Consider the following 16,387-nt stretch of genomic DNA (forward strand, 5'->3'; position numbering starts at 1 on the left):
AATAAAGTCATTTTAGCAGCAGTCTTTCCTAGACACTCAAAATTTTGAGTTATGCGAGCTAGTGAAACTGAAGAAGTGGGTCCTGATGGAGGATCCAGCCCAAGCCATTTCGCAACCTTCCAGTCAATGTGGCTATGAAATGCACCGGAGTCTAGAAGAGCAGTGATGTGTTCCCCGGCTATTTCCACGGAAACTGAAGAAGACGACAAACAGGATGGCACACCGGCTAAAACCGACAATAAATAAGAAGAAACTGTTGAAGCGACAATGCCATCTTCAGATCCAGACGATAAGTGCTGATCTCCCAGTATTAAAGCAGATGTAGATTGTGCTTTGATACGATTGTTTTGTCCTTTTTGTGATTTTAAACAGGCTCTTTCAAAATGACTCTTTTTTCCACATGCTCGGCAAGAAGCGTCCTGAGCAGGACATTCCATCCTTCCGCCCGGGTGCAGTTTTCCGGAGCAAAAGTAGCATTTCTTTAGTGGGATGTTGGCATTTCTTGACGATGCAGCGACGGAAGATTGAAGAGTAGTTGAAAGACATCCGGATTGATTGTGCGCTTGTTCGAGTAATTCAGCCTTAGCTATAGCATCTTCAAGGGTGAGTGATTTTTCTTCTAGTAGTTTCTGCTTGATAGCTGAAGAAGAGATTCCAGTAATAAATGCATCTCGAGTTAATTCCCTTTTGAAATCTTTCGCGCTGTCAGCTCGCCACTGGCAATCTCGGGCAAGTGCCTTGAGTGCTCTTGCGTACAATGGGATGGTTTCATCATGCTTCTGTTCCCTAGTGAGTAAAAGGTGACGGGCAAAAGTTTCGTTTTTCTCCTTTATGTAGGCTCTATCGAGTACTTCCTTTGCTGCGTCGAAAGTAGAACAGTCCTCAACAAGGTCGTACACTTCAGGTGACAAATAGCAGTGCAGTAATGCTAGTTTATCTACTGCTGAGAAATTCTGAGATCTATGGTCGCCTTCAGAGGGTTCACGGCTTGGCACAGAACGCTGAACTGCTTCAAGAAAGACGTTAAACTTTTTCAGCCAATGTCTGTAGTGCTTAGCAGCAAGTGCATCACTCGGGTCAAGGTCTAGCACTTTCGGTTTCAACAAACGTTCCATCACCAGATAAATAAGTTGATTAAATTGTTACGATATAAACCAAACTAGAAGCATAACTTGGCTTTAATTAACTTAAATTCGTGCTAAACAAACAAAACAAATATAAAGTTAACTAAATATGTCTACGGTAGACATAGTTCTGCACAACTCTATTGTCCTCGTTCTGCCAGTACAACTGCAAGATAATAATAATGTTATGGTTTTATTTATTGTCGCTCTACAACAGCTATGGTCTTTTAGCGACAGGGCTCATTTTTAATTTCTATCAGGTTTACGATGTTATCACATTATTACCCGACTCATTCTCACTGCGCTATGCAGGATAGAACACAATCGGTACCGTTTTTAAAGTCTTCGGTTTGACCCGACCTGGAATCGATCTCAGACCTACCAGCACCAGAGCCGAAGGCGAAACCACTCGGCCACTGAGCTGGTTCACACACAACTGCAAGATGAATCACAGAATCAGTGGCAAGGCTAGAGTACAGAACTAGAAAAGCGTACAATTACCTAGGGCACACATGATTACGTAAGAGAGTAAACAAGGTGAACTACAGGCAAGCAATCATTACAATACGTTCTTACAAAACCTAAAATATACTTGAAGTGAAATATGAAGAAATCGCTCGAATCATCATCCATATTCACTAGTCATAAATAAATAAAAGTTCTCTGTATCTCTCTCTCTCTCTCTCATAATGTGGCTTCAGTTGGCCATTGAAACCCGGTGTAACGACCATTTGGACTTGGAAAATTGTTTCGTATTCGCCAAACAATGCATGACGGCAGCACAATCCGATTGTTGCTTCCGAGAACATCCCCTTGTAGTATCCACTCCAATACATACCTGTAGGCAACTAACCGATACTGCCTGCAAGGAAATAAAATCACTTCTTTTAGTGGGCATTATTTAGCATTTAATGTATTTTTAGCTTAATGTGACATCCTTACTCGTTTGATGGGTCTTCGTTTTCTTCTTTCGGTTAATATGTTTTTCTCCAGTTCTTTCTGCTGCTCATAAAAAAGTCCTCAGAACTGTAGGGTGTAAGTGTGCCTCAAAATCGGTCAAATATGTAACACAACTAGATGCGTCTTTTTTCAAAAGTTCTTTCGTCTGTGGCACTTCATGGCAACATACACATTCATTGGGCTGGGGCATACACTCGCACTTGTGGCAAACGCACCACCTAGAGTGCTAGTTGTAGCAAACGTACCACCATAACAAAATCATCTTCAGTGAAGTGAAGAGAGCATATACGACTAGTTTTGTATGGCCCATCCCACTTTCGAACACTTGAAGAAAACTTTGACCAGTTTCTTCTCAGCACCTTGTTTTGTGGAAAAGCGTTAAAAGATAGCACACGGTCTTTGTCAGTGACACTGTCACATAAACAGCAATTTGTAGGCATTGCCTCAACCTTAAATTAAGGGTAACTTACTGTTTGTGAGATACTGTTGTTACACAACAAATGGCTACATCCAGATTAGGAGAAATAAAAATTTATCAAAATTGTAGCCCTACGAAACTGCAATTTCAATTGAATTGAAATGCTGTTTGATAAAAATAAACTCAACCTATTTGATCTAAACCTGATAGTAATAATAAGTTCACATTTTCATTTAGGTAATTATTATTTTGCACATGCTGTTTAGACCAACAGAGCCCCACACATTCACGTTTCACGTCCACGTTCCACATTCACGTCCAACAGAGCCCCACACATGCAGTAGTCATACACCTTACCAAGTCACCACAGAGAAAGAGTGTATCCTTCCCACTTATGGTGACGTCACAGCGGTGTTGCCGTTTTTATTTTCGCAATTGAATGAGTGCCAGATTCGCCGAAAGTCAACGAAAGTTTGCAAGCGTGTAACTTAGTAGCCTGTTGGTACTTTTTACGACTTGCTGGTCAAGGAAGTTTGTTAGTGTCATCTTTTTGGTATCTTTGGTAAATTTAGCGAATTTATTTACCTGTCAGAAGCACTTTAAAGCTTTGGTCTTTTCCAAACTTTTTTCCAGATCCTGCCTTGTGGTGTGGTGTTTTCGAGAAAATATTTATCGAACATTTAAGATTATGAAGATGAATAATTATTATGGATTGCTTCACAATTTTTTGACTTCTTCTATCGAGTCTTCTAAAGTTCGTTGATACACCACAGATTGACACATTCTTCCACAACGGAGTTATACTCTGACAGGTCCCACCTACTGCACCGGGTGGAAAGCCGAGAGCAAACAAGAAGGTGGTCCGCTGTTTGGGGCTCGGTGCCACAGATACATGCAACTGGGCCCGTGTTGGAGCCCCACTCCACCATTGCAGACTTAGTGCGTCCAACACCGGTTCGGAATCGATTTAATGTTTTCCACTTTGCCCAAGGAGCGTTTGCTCTTGGGGGGAGGGACTCTGATGGTGGGACCTTCATTTCAGTGCATGATGGGTCATTTTCGAATTGTTGTTTCCATTGCCTAAGTCTTGTTTCTTCTTTTGTTGAGGTTAGTGGCTGAACGTGTGTTAAGAAGCTTTTTCTTGATTTCAACCGGGTTTGTGCAGCAGTTTTTCCATATAGAGCAGCGTTTCTTAACCTTTTCTGACTTTAGCACCCCTGTAAATAGGCCTGAACAGTCTAGCACCCCCTAACTATCATTAACATACGACTATACTGCAATGCCGGATAAACGTTTAGTAGAAGCCGAAATTTTGACATGCCTGCAGATCGCTGGCGATATATTTTGTAATGAAGTCTCTTGTTGTCTAACAAACTGTGCTGTTGTTTGAACGAAGTTGATGCAGAATTTGGCATTTGACTTTCATTCACCATTATGTAAGTGAATCAACTCTCTTAAAACAACAGAACAGTTTGTTAGACAAGAAACCTCACTACAAAATATATCGCCAGCGATCAAAAAGCATGTCAAAATACGGGCGCCGCCATTAACCTTTGGTGAAGGAAAAAAGCGATGTACAAATGCATCATTTGTTTATTCTTCAAAAGTACTCTTCAGGGATACACGGGTCCTAAAAAAACAAAATTTCTGTGTTTCAATGCGCGCAATTCACGCATGGTGAGATTCTGCAGGTGAATACAAAACTGCAGGTATGCACCCACCAGGGAAGTTCGCACAAACTAGCCTACTCAGGATCAAGTTGCGCAGGGAGATGACTACAATAACAGCAAACCAGGTATCAGGCTACTTCGAAACAGCAATTATTGATATGACAACTGCTGATACTGGCAGAAAGACGAAAAAATGCAAAAAAGTAAAATGACATTTTTTGATATTATGCTGCATGCATTTAGCACCCCCTCCAGTCTATTCCAGCACCCCCAGGGGGTGCTAGCACCCCCGGTTAAGAAACGCTGATATAGAGGATGTTTTTCATCACATGTTTGTTTTAGCCTTTCAGCTTGACTGTTAACGTATCTTCTTATGTGTGGTCGTGCAATACCAGCAAGCAGATAAAGTTTGTTGGTATATGTGGGCTTCAGACATCCAGTAATAAGATGACAAGAATGATTGACTACCGAGTTAAGCTTCGATGAGTGACAGTACCTGTTCCAAACAGGGCATGCATATTCTGCTGTGGAGTAGCACAAAGCCAATGCGGTCATTCTGAGGGTTTGTGGATTAGTGCCCCAACCAGAGTTGGTAAAATTCCTCAGGATATTGTTTCTGGTGTTAATGTTTTGACTAAACTCGTTTTTATCAAGAAAGTCGTTCAACTCAGAAAACATATCTATTCTTCCACTTTCAACAAGACTAGCCCAATGTTGAATTTTCTTTTTGAACGCTTTGATCTTGTTGTACGCTGTTAAAATGTCAATTGATTCGCCGTGTAATGACAAATTTAAACTGTTTATATTCTCAAAACTACAAGATAAGTACAACTGTATTGTCAGCCAGTCGGAGTCGGTAATATTTGCAGCAAGTTTGTGTTGTCGTTCCGTAAGAAACAAGTATATTTCATTTCGCAGCTCATACAAACGGTGAGAACTTTTACCTTACGATAACCATCTCACTTCTGAATAAAAATACTTTTATGCTCTGAGCCCATTTCGTTGCAGAGAATGGTAACTAATCTTGTTCTCTGAGAGGTCTCGATTTAAGATAATTAACAATTAGAGGTTTAAAAAAGCTAAAATTCATTATTACACATATGCGATGCTTATATTTACGGTGAGTTTAAAGTATTTTGTGACCCAGACTGGAAGGTCTCGCGACCCAAATTTTGGTCGCGACCCACTATTTGCGGACCCCTGGTCTAAGAGAGTGACTACTGATACTTGACAATCTGATGCCCGTACTCTGTATTAGTCTCAAACTTCAGCACTCAATATTTTACCAAGTTGACGATAAAAACAAAGATAAAAACAGAACAAACAACATTGTTTCAAACTCAATAAAAACAAAATCAACTATGACCGTGGACGTTGCTATAATAGCATGTGGACGGAAGCCAAACGCTAGGCCTCATCTTGCAAGGCAAACAGGATTGTGCACTGTTTCACGGAATCCTTGACGTCTAACTATCTCTGACGAACTGTCATGGGTAAAGTAACTCAGACTTCAAACATAAACTAACAACGTAAACGCCCATATAGCTGCGGCACTAAAACGATTGAACTTATTATTGGAACTCGAGTTGGAATGCCGCAATGCTGTCAAGAAAGCGCATTTAAAAGCGGCCAATTAAGAGTTTTGGAAAACGGGTAAGGCAAAAATGCGAAACACAAAGTGGAAACTACGGCAAGTTCTCACAAACATTAAAAGCTTAAAGGCAGGTTTCCAATATCACAGATTGCCATATTGGCGGTTTTAACGCCAAATTTTAGAAACTTGACGTTTTCCATTACATGCTCAAATTAAAATATGGCACGGTTGCAACACTTTTGGTTTTGGTAACAATCATGCTGTTGACAAAATCAACACAAAACGCAATATTTTGAAAAGCATCATCAAGATTCGGAAAAATTGCCTTTTCAAACCTGGTGTTTTGTAAATTAGCTATTGCGCATTGATAAAACAGAGTTTTTTTTACACTATTCACAATTCCAAAAAAAAAATAAAAAAAAAAAAACGCTAAAAATCTATCAAAATGCCCAAGTTAATGCCAAAAACATTTTTTCTAACAATTACTTGTTATTTTTTATTGCTATTTTCTAATTGTTGTTATTTATTAATAATTATTGTTATGAAATATTTCACTACAACTTGAAAATGATTGGATGTGCCATCCCTCTACGCCTTGGACGCTACGCTTCTGATTTCAACAGTAAACGATTCTCTTGTGAAAGATAATCTCATTTCAGCCTTCCTCATTGTGCCTATGTGATACGAATGGGAGAATAAATACGTTGAATTTACCACAAACTAACACTACATTTACGCCAAATGTTCCATTGAGCTTTCCGAGTGAAATGGAATCTATTGTACCTATACATCCAGTGAGTGCTATCAATTGAGATTAAGAGACATTAGCATTTATTTTATCACCAGTACTATCAATTGTCCTAAAAATGTAGCAAGTTTTATGTTTTTACTTGGACTAGCGATTTTTAACCGCAGATCCAAGAACCGCATACTTGATATTCCACTACACTAAAACTATTCTCACCTAGATAAAACTTAAATCTTCCTGTGTTAATGTCAAACATTGAATAACTACTGTAACATGTCTGTAATAGTAGGCTACATAGTTGGTCTATACAGGATTTCTTTGATGACCAGTTCATACCACACAATACTTGAAATGGACTACGTGGTGAGATTGATATAGCAGAGAGCAACATTCACTCTCCTAACCATAATATTTTATGGTAGACTTGCAATGATGTCGTATGTGGGATGATCACATGTCAGTTGAGCGACTTCAATCCTTATTTCACTGTCACAGTTAAAGCCAAGTTTAAGGTTTGGATACCCACACTCTCACAGGTAGGCTATCATTTCATTGTAAATTTTCATTTAGCTGCGATTAGACGTCGCATCCCAGAAAATCACTGTTTAATTTGTTTCAATTTTTTTCAGCCTGACTTGAGTAGCAGATTCGTGAGCCGCGTCGATATCGACACTTCCTCCCTGCCCATTCATCCTCCGAACAGAATCTATTCTAACCAAGTAAGTGATGAAACTCGTCACAACACATTTAATTTATTAAAAAGCGCGCTTTAAAGCGGTTTGAGCCATACACTCTTTACTCGAATGTCATGGCTGTTCAAATGTAAGGTAATAGCTTAAGCTAGGGGTGGAAGGGAAGATGACCACTTTGAGAATACGGATATTTACATGTAGTGTTGCAATATAAAATAACATGATCACGTTTAAACCTATTCTGTCTTGCAAAATTAATTATTTTGTAGGTATAAAAAAACTTTCTTTCAATAACCAAAATATGAAATTATGTTTGAGTTGTTGAATGACATGTGTTATTGAATTTCGCTTAAAATAATTTTGGAAAAAGGAAAGCTTGCACGTTTTCATTGTTTATAAAGTTTGGTACAATTCATGATACAGACAACTATATTACATCACAGTGCAGATTCTAACGATCTGTTTAATAGGGTGGCTCGTTTTTAAACTTTTATTTTTTATTATTTCGGGGTAGTGGGGAAATGGTGCCAATGAGTGAGAAAACGCTTATTACAAAATTTGAGATTCGTAAAAAATTGTCTTCAGCCTCCTCATTAGGCTGGCGCAAAATGTCTAAAAAAATTTTTCTTTTAAACTTTTCGTCAGTTTGGAATATTGTTCCTTTTGGTAAATGTATCTCCTACACCAAATTTCACAAAAAAATATTAACGTTTGACCCTGGTTCACCTGGTTTGAATTTTTTCAAAATATCGAATTTTCACTTATCCCTGAAACTGCTCACCCGCTATCTTCTAATGCACTCTAGCATCTTAATGGACACAATAAGAGGCAGTAACACAAACTTGTAGCAAGCAAAGTGGTTTAATTAGCAACTCCATGAACACTGACACGTGTATTACTCTCAAAATGTCGAATTCTACCACATATCAGACATGATTTTCTTTGTGCACCCTTCACCGTAGTAAATATCTACTGCTTTCAGTTTCTTGAATCATTTGACGATGTTTATCGATTTTCACAGGCCAACAAAACTTTTTTTTATATAAAGGCAGTCATTTTAAGGTATTTCGAGGCCCCTTATTCTGAAAATGCACTAAGTTTTCTCGAATTGGCTCTAGTTTTTGAGTTACAGCAAAAATATTTTTTTCGTAATTTTTGAGACCCTATAGATTTAACGTCGTGTCGTTTACTACATAGACAAAACTGGAAGTAATCCCAGGCACATTTCTGAGTTGTATAAGCGCTATTTGGAACCAATCACGTTGATTACAACCCAAACAAACAGCTATTTAACGTTTACTGGCCTAGTAACAATCAAAATATGATGTGAAGTAAGCCAGAGGATACAAGATGTAGAATATATAACTTGCGTTTTGCATTAATATATTTGTTGACTTCAGCAGTATCAGACTTACTAAGTAAGCTACTATGTACAAACAAAATGCATACATTGTTTTGCTTAACAAACTAGACAAATAAGCAAAACAAAGTTGTCGATGAACAAACGCAACTCTTTATTATGATTGGCCTACTGAGCAACACCCCATCAAGGTATGAAGGCCATTTATATAATTACAGAATACAAAGTTATGTTATTCAGTAAAGTAGCTGCTTAGAATTTTATCCTTGCTGCGGAAGAACGTCATCTTGGCCTTGGAGTCAAGAATGCCATGTTGATCGAGATGAGGAGCCAAGATTCCAACTACCACTTTTGATAACTACTGTAAATCTTTAACTACTACAGTAGGTGGTAGAAATGGTTTTGAGAAAAAAAACTTGACCTTGCTCCAAAACACTACAGAAGGTATTGAGGTTACTCTCAGTCATGCCGGTTTTCCTATTGTTTCAAGCAAATCACCACTTGAATCTAAAGAGGGCAAACAAAAAACAGAAATAGCAACGTCCATGCAATGACTGCCTTGCACACTCCATGTAAACATAATGTTCCAACTTCCTTCGAACATCCTCACCGTGCAGAAGTATCAATTTTCATGGTGATGCCACGGCTTTCTTTATGCTATGGCACTCTGAACTTCTTAGCCTTGAGCCCAGAAACGGGTTTGCGTGCAACGGTGCAATGTTCGCATACTTTATAGGAGGAACCCAGGACTTATCTTGATCACCCAGCTTCATGTCAAAGTAATAATAATGCTTGTTTTTATATAGCGCTGTATCTATCGCAGAATGCGTTGCTCCTCTGCGTTGTCTCATGCAGCAAAATATATCTGGGTTGTTTGTACAGCATCCTACTTGTCAAAGGCATATTTTATTAGCCTATATGCCATTTATTTAGCCTAAAGACCAGAAAAAAAAACTTATTGCAGCAAAGACTTGGCCTTAGCAAAGGCTTAGAATAAAATTTCATTTGTACAGTATCCATTTCAGTAGGCTTACCTATTCAATATAAAGCTGCATTCATAAACACATGACTTTCGGGATATTTTTCTTGTGAGGTAGGCCTACTGATTCACAACTGTTTTCATTGAATATTTATGTCTCCCTTGTGTTAATCACAGTTCATTTCAACCTTTGCTTGCGTTTTGAACTTTCGTGCAATATGAACCAATTGAATTAGACAAGTGCAATTATGACATCATAATGGTAAACAGGGCTGAAAATAAGTGATTTGCTAATTGAAAGCTTTTGAGAAACGATTTCAAAAATATTTTTATTGTCGAATATCTCGAAAACTAGAGCCAATTCGAAAAAACAAAGTGCATTTTCGGAATCAGGGGCCCTGAAATACTCTATAATGACTCTCATCTTCTGTGCCAAATTTTTTTGTTGGTCTATGTTATAAATTCACTGACTGCGAAAAGGCTGTAAAATCAACTAAAATGACACTAAAAGCATGCACTATTAGTGACTCTCAGACTTGGAGTAGGGTGAAGATGTTCCACGTGGAAGTTAACAGAGGAAGTGACGTCAAAATCACGTGGTCAAATTTTGAGAAATTCCCTCTTCAGATACTGCTAAACCACTTCGAAATTTACTAATTTTTTAGAAAAATTCAGAATTTCTCCTTGGGTGAACCAGGGTCAAAGGTCAAAACCCAACAAAAATTTTTGGTTTACAACTATCAGTGAGCAAAATGGAACATTATTCCAAACTGACAAAAAATTTAAAGAACATCAAGGAAAATGAGCCACCCTACTCCTCATGGGGCCCAAAAATCGAAAAATGGGGTCAAAAACGCAATTTTTTTCAAAAATATTTTTAGTTTGGGTAGATACAATATTGTTTAGATATATCTAATTATACAATTTTGGTAAAGAGGTCACTTTCTTCAACCACAGACATATGCAACCAAGCAACTACACGGCATTTAACATAATCCATTAAAATTGAACATAAATTATAAGCTACAAACGTTTTCGGCCATACACACGTTAGCCCTTATCAAGTAACAAAAAAAATAACTGCTTATCATATCTACACTGAAAATGAATAACTGATCTAAACACTGAATTGAAAAAACGAAATGCAAAATGAAACGGCAGAGCATAGGAGAAAGGCACATCACATGGCGTTTAAATTACACGAGGCAATATGATGCGTCTTTGCCACGCCATGTGATGTGCCCTTCTCCTATGCTCTGCCGTTTCATTTTGCATTTCGTTTTTTCAATTCAGTGTTTAGATCAGTTATTCATTTTCAGTGTAGATATGATAAGCAGTTATTTTTTTGTTACTTGATAAGGGCTAACGTGTGTATGGCCGAAAACGTTTGTAGCTTATAGTTTATGTTCAATTTTAATGGATTATGTTAAATGCCGTGTGGTTGCTTGGTTGCATATGTCTATATCTAATTAACCTAATAAAAAAAAATTGGAGTCATTTGAACTATTCCTTCAGCTTCCTCACAACTTCTGAAAATTTCCATTTTGCTGAAAATTTCGCATTTTTGTGGGTGGTTACATGATACATAATTGCGTTAGACATTTTTCCAGCTATAAAACGTCATTGTATTTCTCTTGATAGACCTGCCCTGAGCTGTTGCGTCATTTTTTAATGAAATTGGATTAATTTGGTAGGAAAAAGTAACGTCTTTTATTTGAATTTACGTCACTGACGAAGTTTGTAGTTATGTAACCACAAACAAAAATGCGAAATTTTCAGCAAAATAAAAATTTTCAGAAGCTGTGAGGAAGCTGAAGGAATATTTCAAATGACTTCAATTCAATTTTTTTTTTTTAGGTTGTTTAGATATATCTAAACAATATTGTATCTACCCAAACTAAAAATATTTTTGAAAAAATTGCGTTTTTGACCCATTTTTCGATTTTTGGGCCCCATCAGGAGGCTGAAGACAATTTGTTACGAATCTCAAATTTTGTCATGATTGTTTTCTCACTCATTGGCACCATTTCCCCACTACCCTGAGAGAATTAAAAAAAAAAGTTCAAAAACGAGCCACCCTACTGTTTAAGCCTGATGCTGCGAGTTCGTTGTGGCAATATCGAATTACACTAGCTTTCGGAACACAGTTCTCTAGTCATGTGCTATGACGAATGGTGTTGAATTCAGTGAGTGGTTCTTTCATGTGGCTCTTTGGTTTAGTTTGAGGCTGCCGGCTGTTGAGTTGGCTGCCGGCTGAGTAACTCAACAGCCGGCAGCCTCAAGCTAAATCAAAGAGCCACATGAAAGATCCACTCACTGAATTCAACACCATTCGTCATAGCACATGACTAGGGAACTGTGTTCCGAAAGCTAGTGTAATTCGATATTGCCACAACGAACTCGCAGCATCATGCTTAAACAGATTGTTAGAATCTACACTGTGAAGTAAGCAACGATCATGCTGCTAAAAGTGAAACTCAATCAATTGCACAACTATATTCAGGGTTGCTATACCATTCTTATTTCTAAGATTTGTCCTTATTTTGAAGGGCCATGTCTTAGAAAACTTAAATGTCCTTATTTCTAAGAAATGTCCTTACTTTCGACTTGCGTCCTTATTTTGTCTTATTTTCAACAATTACAGAACTTCGATCATTTTCCTCTGGTATCTGGTGTTGCATAATATTCTAAAATTAGTCTAATTAGTTTCCTCTAGTCACCAGATTCTTCAACGCCAAAGTTGGAGTGCGAGTGCGTCTTCTTTACCTGCGATCGATGCCAGGCGAGACCTCGGCACAGATCACGAACTTTATTCTCTCCTCTATTCAAGAGAATGGCCTAGACATGAAACAGCTGTCATCTTTATGTGCCGATAATGCACCAGTAAATTTTGGAGGATCACAGCATAGTGGAAAAAACAACGCGTTCTCTCGTCTCAAAGACCAAACATTGCATCTGATCCCAGTCGACTGCCCAGCTCCTTTTTTGCATAATGTAGCAGAGAAGGGATCAGAGCGCCTCACACTTGACATAGAAACAATCGTACTGAAGATTGGTAGCCACTTCGCAAGCCAAACTGGTAGAACGATGAGGCTTAAGCTTTTCTGTGAGGAGCTTGATAGAAACTACTCGACTCTACCAACACACACGCTGACTCGATAGACCACATTTGATGTTGTACTCGAGCGAATGATCGTTCTTTGGAAACCACTCAAAGCGCTTTTTTTTTGCTGAAACATCCACCAAGAATATTGGAGGATTTCTTTAAATCAGAAGAGTCACCGGTCATCGTATCATTCCTCCACAGCGCTCTCTTGCTCTTCAATAAACCACTGTTACTCCTGCAAAAGTCAACTGTATTGTTCCCAGAACTGTCAGAGATAATTGAATCTTTCAAAATCAAAATATTGCAACGCTAGTGTTTAGGGTTTTTCGGACCAACAACAGAAGAACTACTAAGAACAGTCGATAAAGAGCATGCTAAGATTCTCAAAGCGAGCTTCCAGGAGTTCTACACCATTACTTTGGAATATATCAACAAGTGATATCGATTTGAGATGCATCCAACGCACATCAACTGGACCCTACTGAAAGATCAAGCAATCGAGTACGAAGAAGTCAAGGGGTTGGCGAAGCAAGTTGATCCACTAATGGCAATGAAAGATGAGCTGTTCTATGAGATCTCGGCTGTTAACGCTCTGTTCAAGAAAATTCCAGATGATGTGTTCAGCAAGGATGAACCTGAGGACAAGTGGATGAAGATACCGGAAACAACTCTTTTCCGCTGCACATGCTGTTTAGCATCATTTTCTCCCTTCAGGTCAGCAATGCGTTTGTGGAAAGACTGTTCTCTCTTGTTTCGGGGCAGTGGATCAAGGAAAGGAACATACTTCGTGATATGACAGTCAAATCCCAGCCACAAGTAAAGGTAAACCTATACCTGAGCTGCCGTAAGATCCATGAAGCAATTTCTAATAACAAGGAGTTACTGGAGCAGATTGTTTCTGTCAAAAAGTATGGAATGTGATATGACACAGCTCGTATAAACACAAAGTATATCCAAAAACGTTTTTTAAATGCTAATCTAATTTTTCGGTTGTCCTTATTTTTGGGTCCATGTCGATGGCAACCCTGACTATATTACTTTGTTGTCTAATATGCGTGATAGTTATTAGTGTCACAATCAATATGCGTAGCCCCAAGACAGGCTACATGATATTTCCTTGATCAAGTAGGCTATTCTAATTGTGCGATTATTACGAGGTGTTATTATCGATTACTGTTCTAACGTAACCTTTAATTACGAAATCTTTATTGCGCAACTTGCTTCTAGAAGGTTTTGTGTTCGTACAAATCGAGAAACTTCATTAACTTGAAGCATCCACGCTTCAAGTTAAAAAAGAAAAGCTGTAAGATGAGCTGCTAATAAGGAAAGCTGAATTAGAGGCTAAAGAGAAAAGAACACGACTATAGGCTGAAGAGAAAAGAGTGCAACTAAAAGTTGAAGAAAAAAGAGCACAATCAGAAGCCGAAGAGAAAAGAGCTCGTGAAGTAGAAGTTGAAGAACAAAAAACTTAATGTGAAGAGAAGAGAGCACAAAGAGAAGTTGAAAAGAAGAGAGCACATCTTGAATTAAAAAAGTTGAGACAAGATTTGGAAAGCAAGAAACTAGATATCGGTGAGCGATCTATGTCTGTTAACAATCAGGGTGGAAGTGTTACTATGGCACGTTAGACGACCAGATTTGCCATCTTTTGTCAATGGAAAAGATGATTTAGATAGCTACAGTATTTGTTAAGATTTGAACGATATGCTGCAATAGCAAAATTGGAGAAGCCGGCATGGGCTACTCAGTCAAGCATGTTGTTATCGGGTCAAGTCCTTGACGTATATTCAAGCCTTTTGTAAGAAGATGCAATGGACTACGAGAAATTGAAGTTATCTCTGTTAAAGTGTTATAATTTTACTGAGTACGGATACCGACAAAGACTCTGTGAAGCAAAGCCTAAACAAAATGAAAGTCAAAGTCAGTTTATTGAGCGTATATGAAGCCTTTTGCTAAAATGGTTTGAATTCTCAGTGGCTGAACAATCACTAAACAGATTGGCAAAGCTTATAGAAGAGCTGTCTACAGAGTCATGTTCGAAAGATCGTTCTGGCTATTTAATGGAGAAAAGTCCAAAAATTGTAGAAAATATGGCAAACTTAGCTGAACAGTATTTAGTTGCTCATGATGAGAAGCTGGCGATCGAAGAGCCGTTGTACAATAGTGATGAAGGAAGAGGAGAAGGAGGAGGCATCGAATGAAAATGACAATTTGTTGGAAAATAAAACGGGAGAGAAAGTGATAAAAGGTGCATAGAGAAATAATACCTGAAGTTGATCTACCAGTAGTAACTGAACAGTTGGAGACAAAAAAGTTAAAGTTTTAAGTGATACTGGGTCTACGGGCATAATGGTGAGCACATATTTATTAAAATAAATTCAGTTAACTGGAAAAATCGGCAATGTGATGCCAATTGATAACATTTTAATACATGGACCATTATCAGCATACATATTGAAGCTCCATATCGTAGAGGGACTGTGAAATCGTTACCGTATGTTTCAAAAAAACAATTGTTTCTCGTGGGAGACTCCAAGTTTATCCGCTCTGCCTACTGGCAAACCGAGTATAAGGTGAAACATACATGTGCTACGGCCGCGTGATTGAGACGTGGGCGCTGTCTGGCGGTGGCGGTAAAATTACTACCTGTTTCAGCCACCACACGCGACGGGCCATCCGGTATTGCGGAAAATTAAGCTTAACGATTGACTGCAGGCGGGTCTTACAGAGTTTTTGATGCACACTCTTCTTCCACCAGTACCTCAACTTTTTAGCCTGGCCCTCGTGACCTAAGCTGGTGTGCCTCCCTAGGGTGTATCGTTACCCAAAAAAATCAATGGGGGTGCGGCTGGCCGGTTCTTTGAAGTCTCTGACCTGGCTATGTTTGTTATGCTTTTCTCGTCGTGTCAATCCTTTTGTACCCATAAATTGTCGATTCTAATAAAACAGTTCAGCACCGCTAAGATTTTTCTTGGTTTTGCATGTGTCTCTATATTTTGAGGGAGTTAGAGCAAAACTTTTATCTAAGTCTACCCCGCTCTTGAAGGTACCTCTAATTGTTTATAGTTTGTTTCAACAATTTTGTCAAAAATTCTGAATATTTCATGCACCTATCAGACTTTTAAAAGAAAAATTTTTCCAATTTTATTTGACATTCCATAATCTACGTTTAGGTTTCTACTCTAGTGGAGCGATATCGGGAGCCTGGATCCAACATGGTACGCACACCTCTCAATGCAGGCGTCATTGTGGGATCTATCATTGGTGGAATAGTTCTGCTTTCCTTGGTCATTGCTGGCATGTGGAAGGTGCAAAATTTTAAGTTTATTTTAATGTATTAATTGCTTTCATTGTCTTTACCGTTAAGTCAACATTTCTTTGCTGCGATACTCAAGGCGCGGGATATCTGAAAAAAATACAAAGATTGTCCAGTAAATGTAACAGGCACCCGGTCATAATACGCACTTAAACAGTGTTGATGTGACAGTGAGCACTTGGGCATCAGGTAGGTTCGCAGTATTCTGCTGAGAAATCGATAAGGGCTACAGTTTGTCATTCCTTCTGCTTCCCAACTGGAGGCTGCCAAACTCTTTAGTTTTGCAGCGCAAGATGACAGTTTTATACACATAGGCTATTGCTTACTAAATTATGGTGGTATTGAAGCAATTTGTCAGTGTTAGGCCTGCTCCAAAATATTTTGGCTCGAGGTGGAAGGATAGCGATATTTAATTGAATT

At 38.5% G+C, this 16,387-nt stretch overlaps 1 protein-coding gene across 1 annotated transcript in view; it reads left to right on the forward strand.

The window, feature by feature from the left end:
- LOC145768989 (integrin alpha-2-like) overlaps window positions 1-16,387 on the forward strand; it is a 91,368-nt gene that overhangs the window by 67,521 nt on the left and 7,460 nt on the right. Inside the window, exons 22-25 of the mRNA XM_082580589.1 lie at window positions 6,426-6,560; window positions 6,937-7,050; window positions 7,144-7,233; window positions 15,825-15,959. Coding sequence (XP_082436715.1) covers window positions 6,426-6,560; window positions 6,937-7,050; window positions 7,144-7,233; window positions 15,825-15,959 — 474 coding nt within the window. The remainder of the gene's footprint in view (window positions 1-6,425; window positions 6,561-6,936; window positions 7,051-7,143; window positions 7,234-15,824; window positions 15,960-16,387) is intronic.

This window comes from Aplidium turbinatum, chromosome 4, assembly GCF_918807975.1.
Source record: "Aplidium turbinatum chromosome 4, kaAplTurb1.1, whole genome shotgun sequence".
Classification (NCBI taxonomy): domain Eukaryota; kingdom Metazoa; phylum Chordata; class Ascidiacea; order Aplousobranchia; family Polyclinidae; genus Aplidium; species Aplidium turbinatum.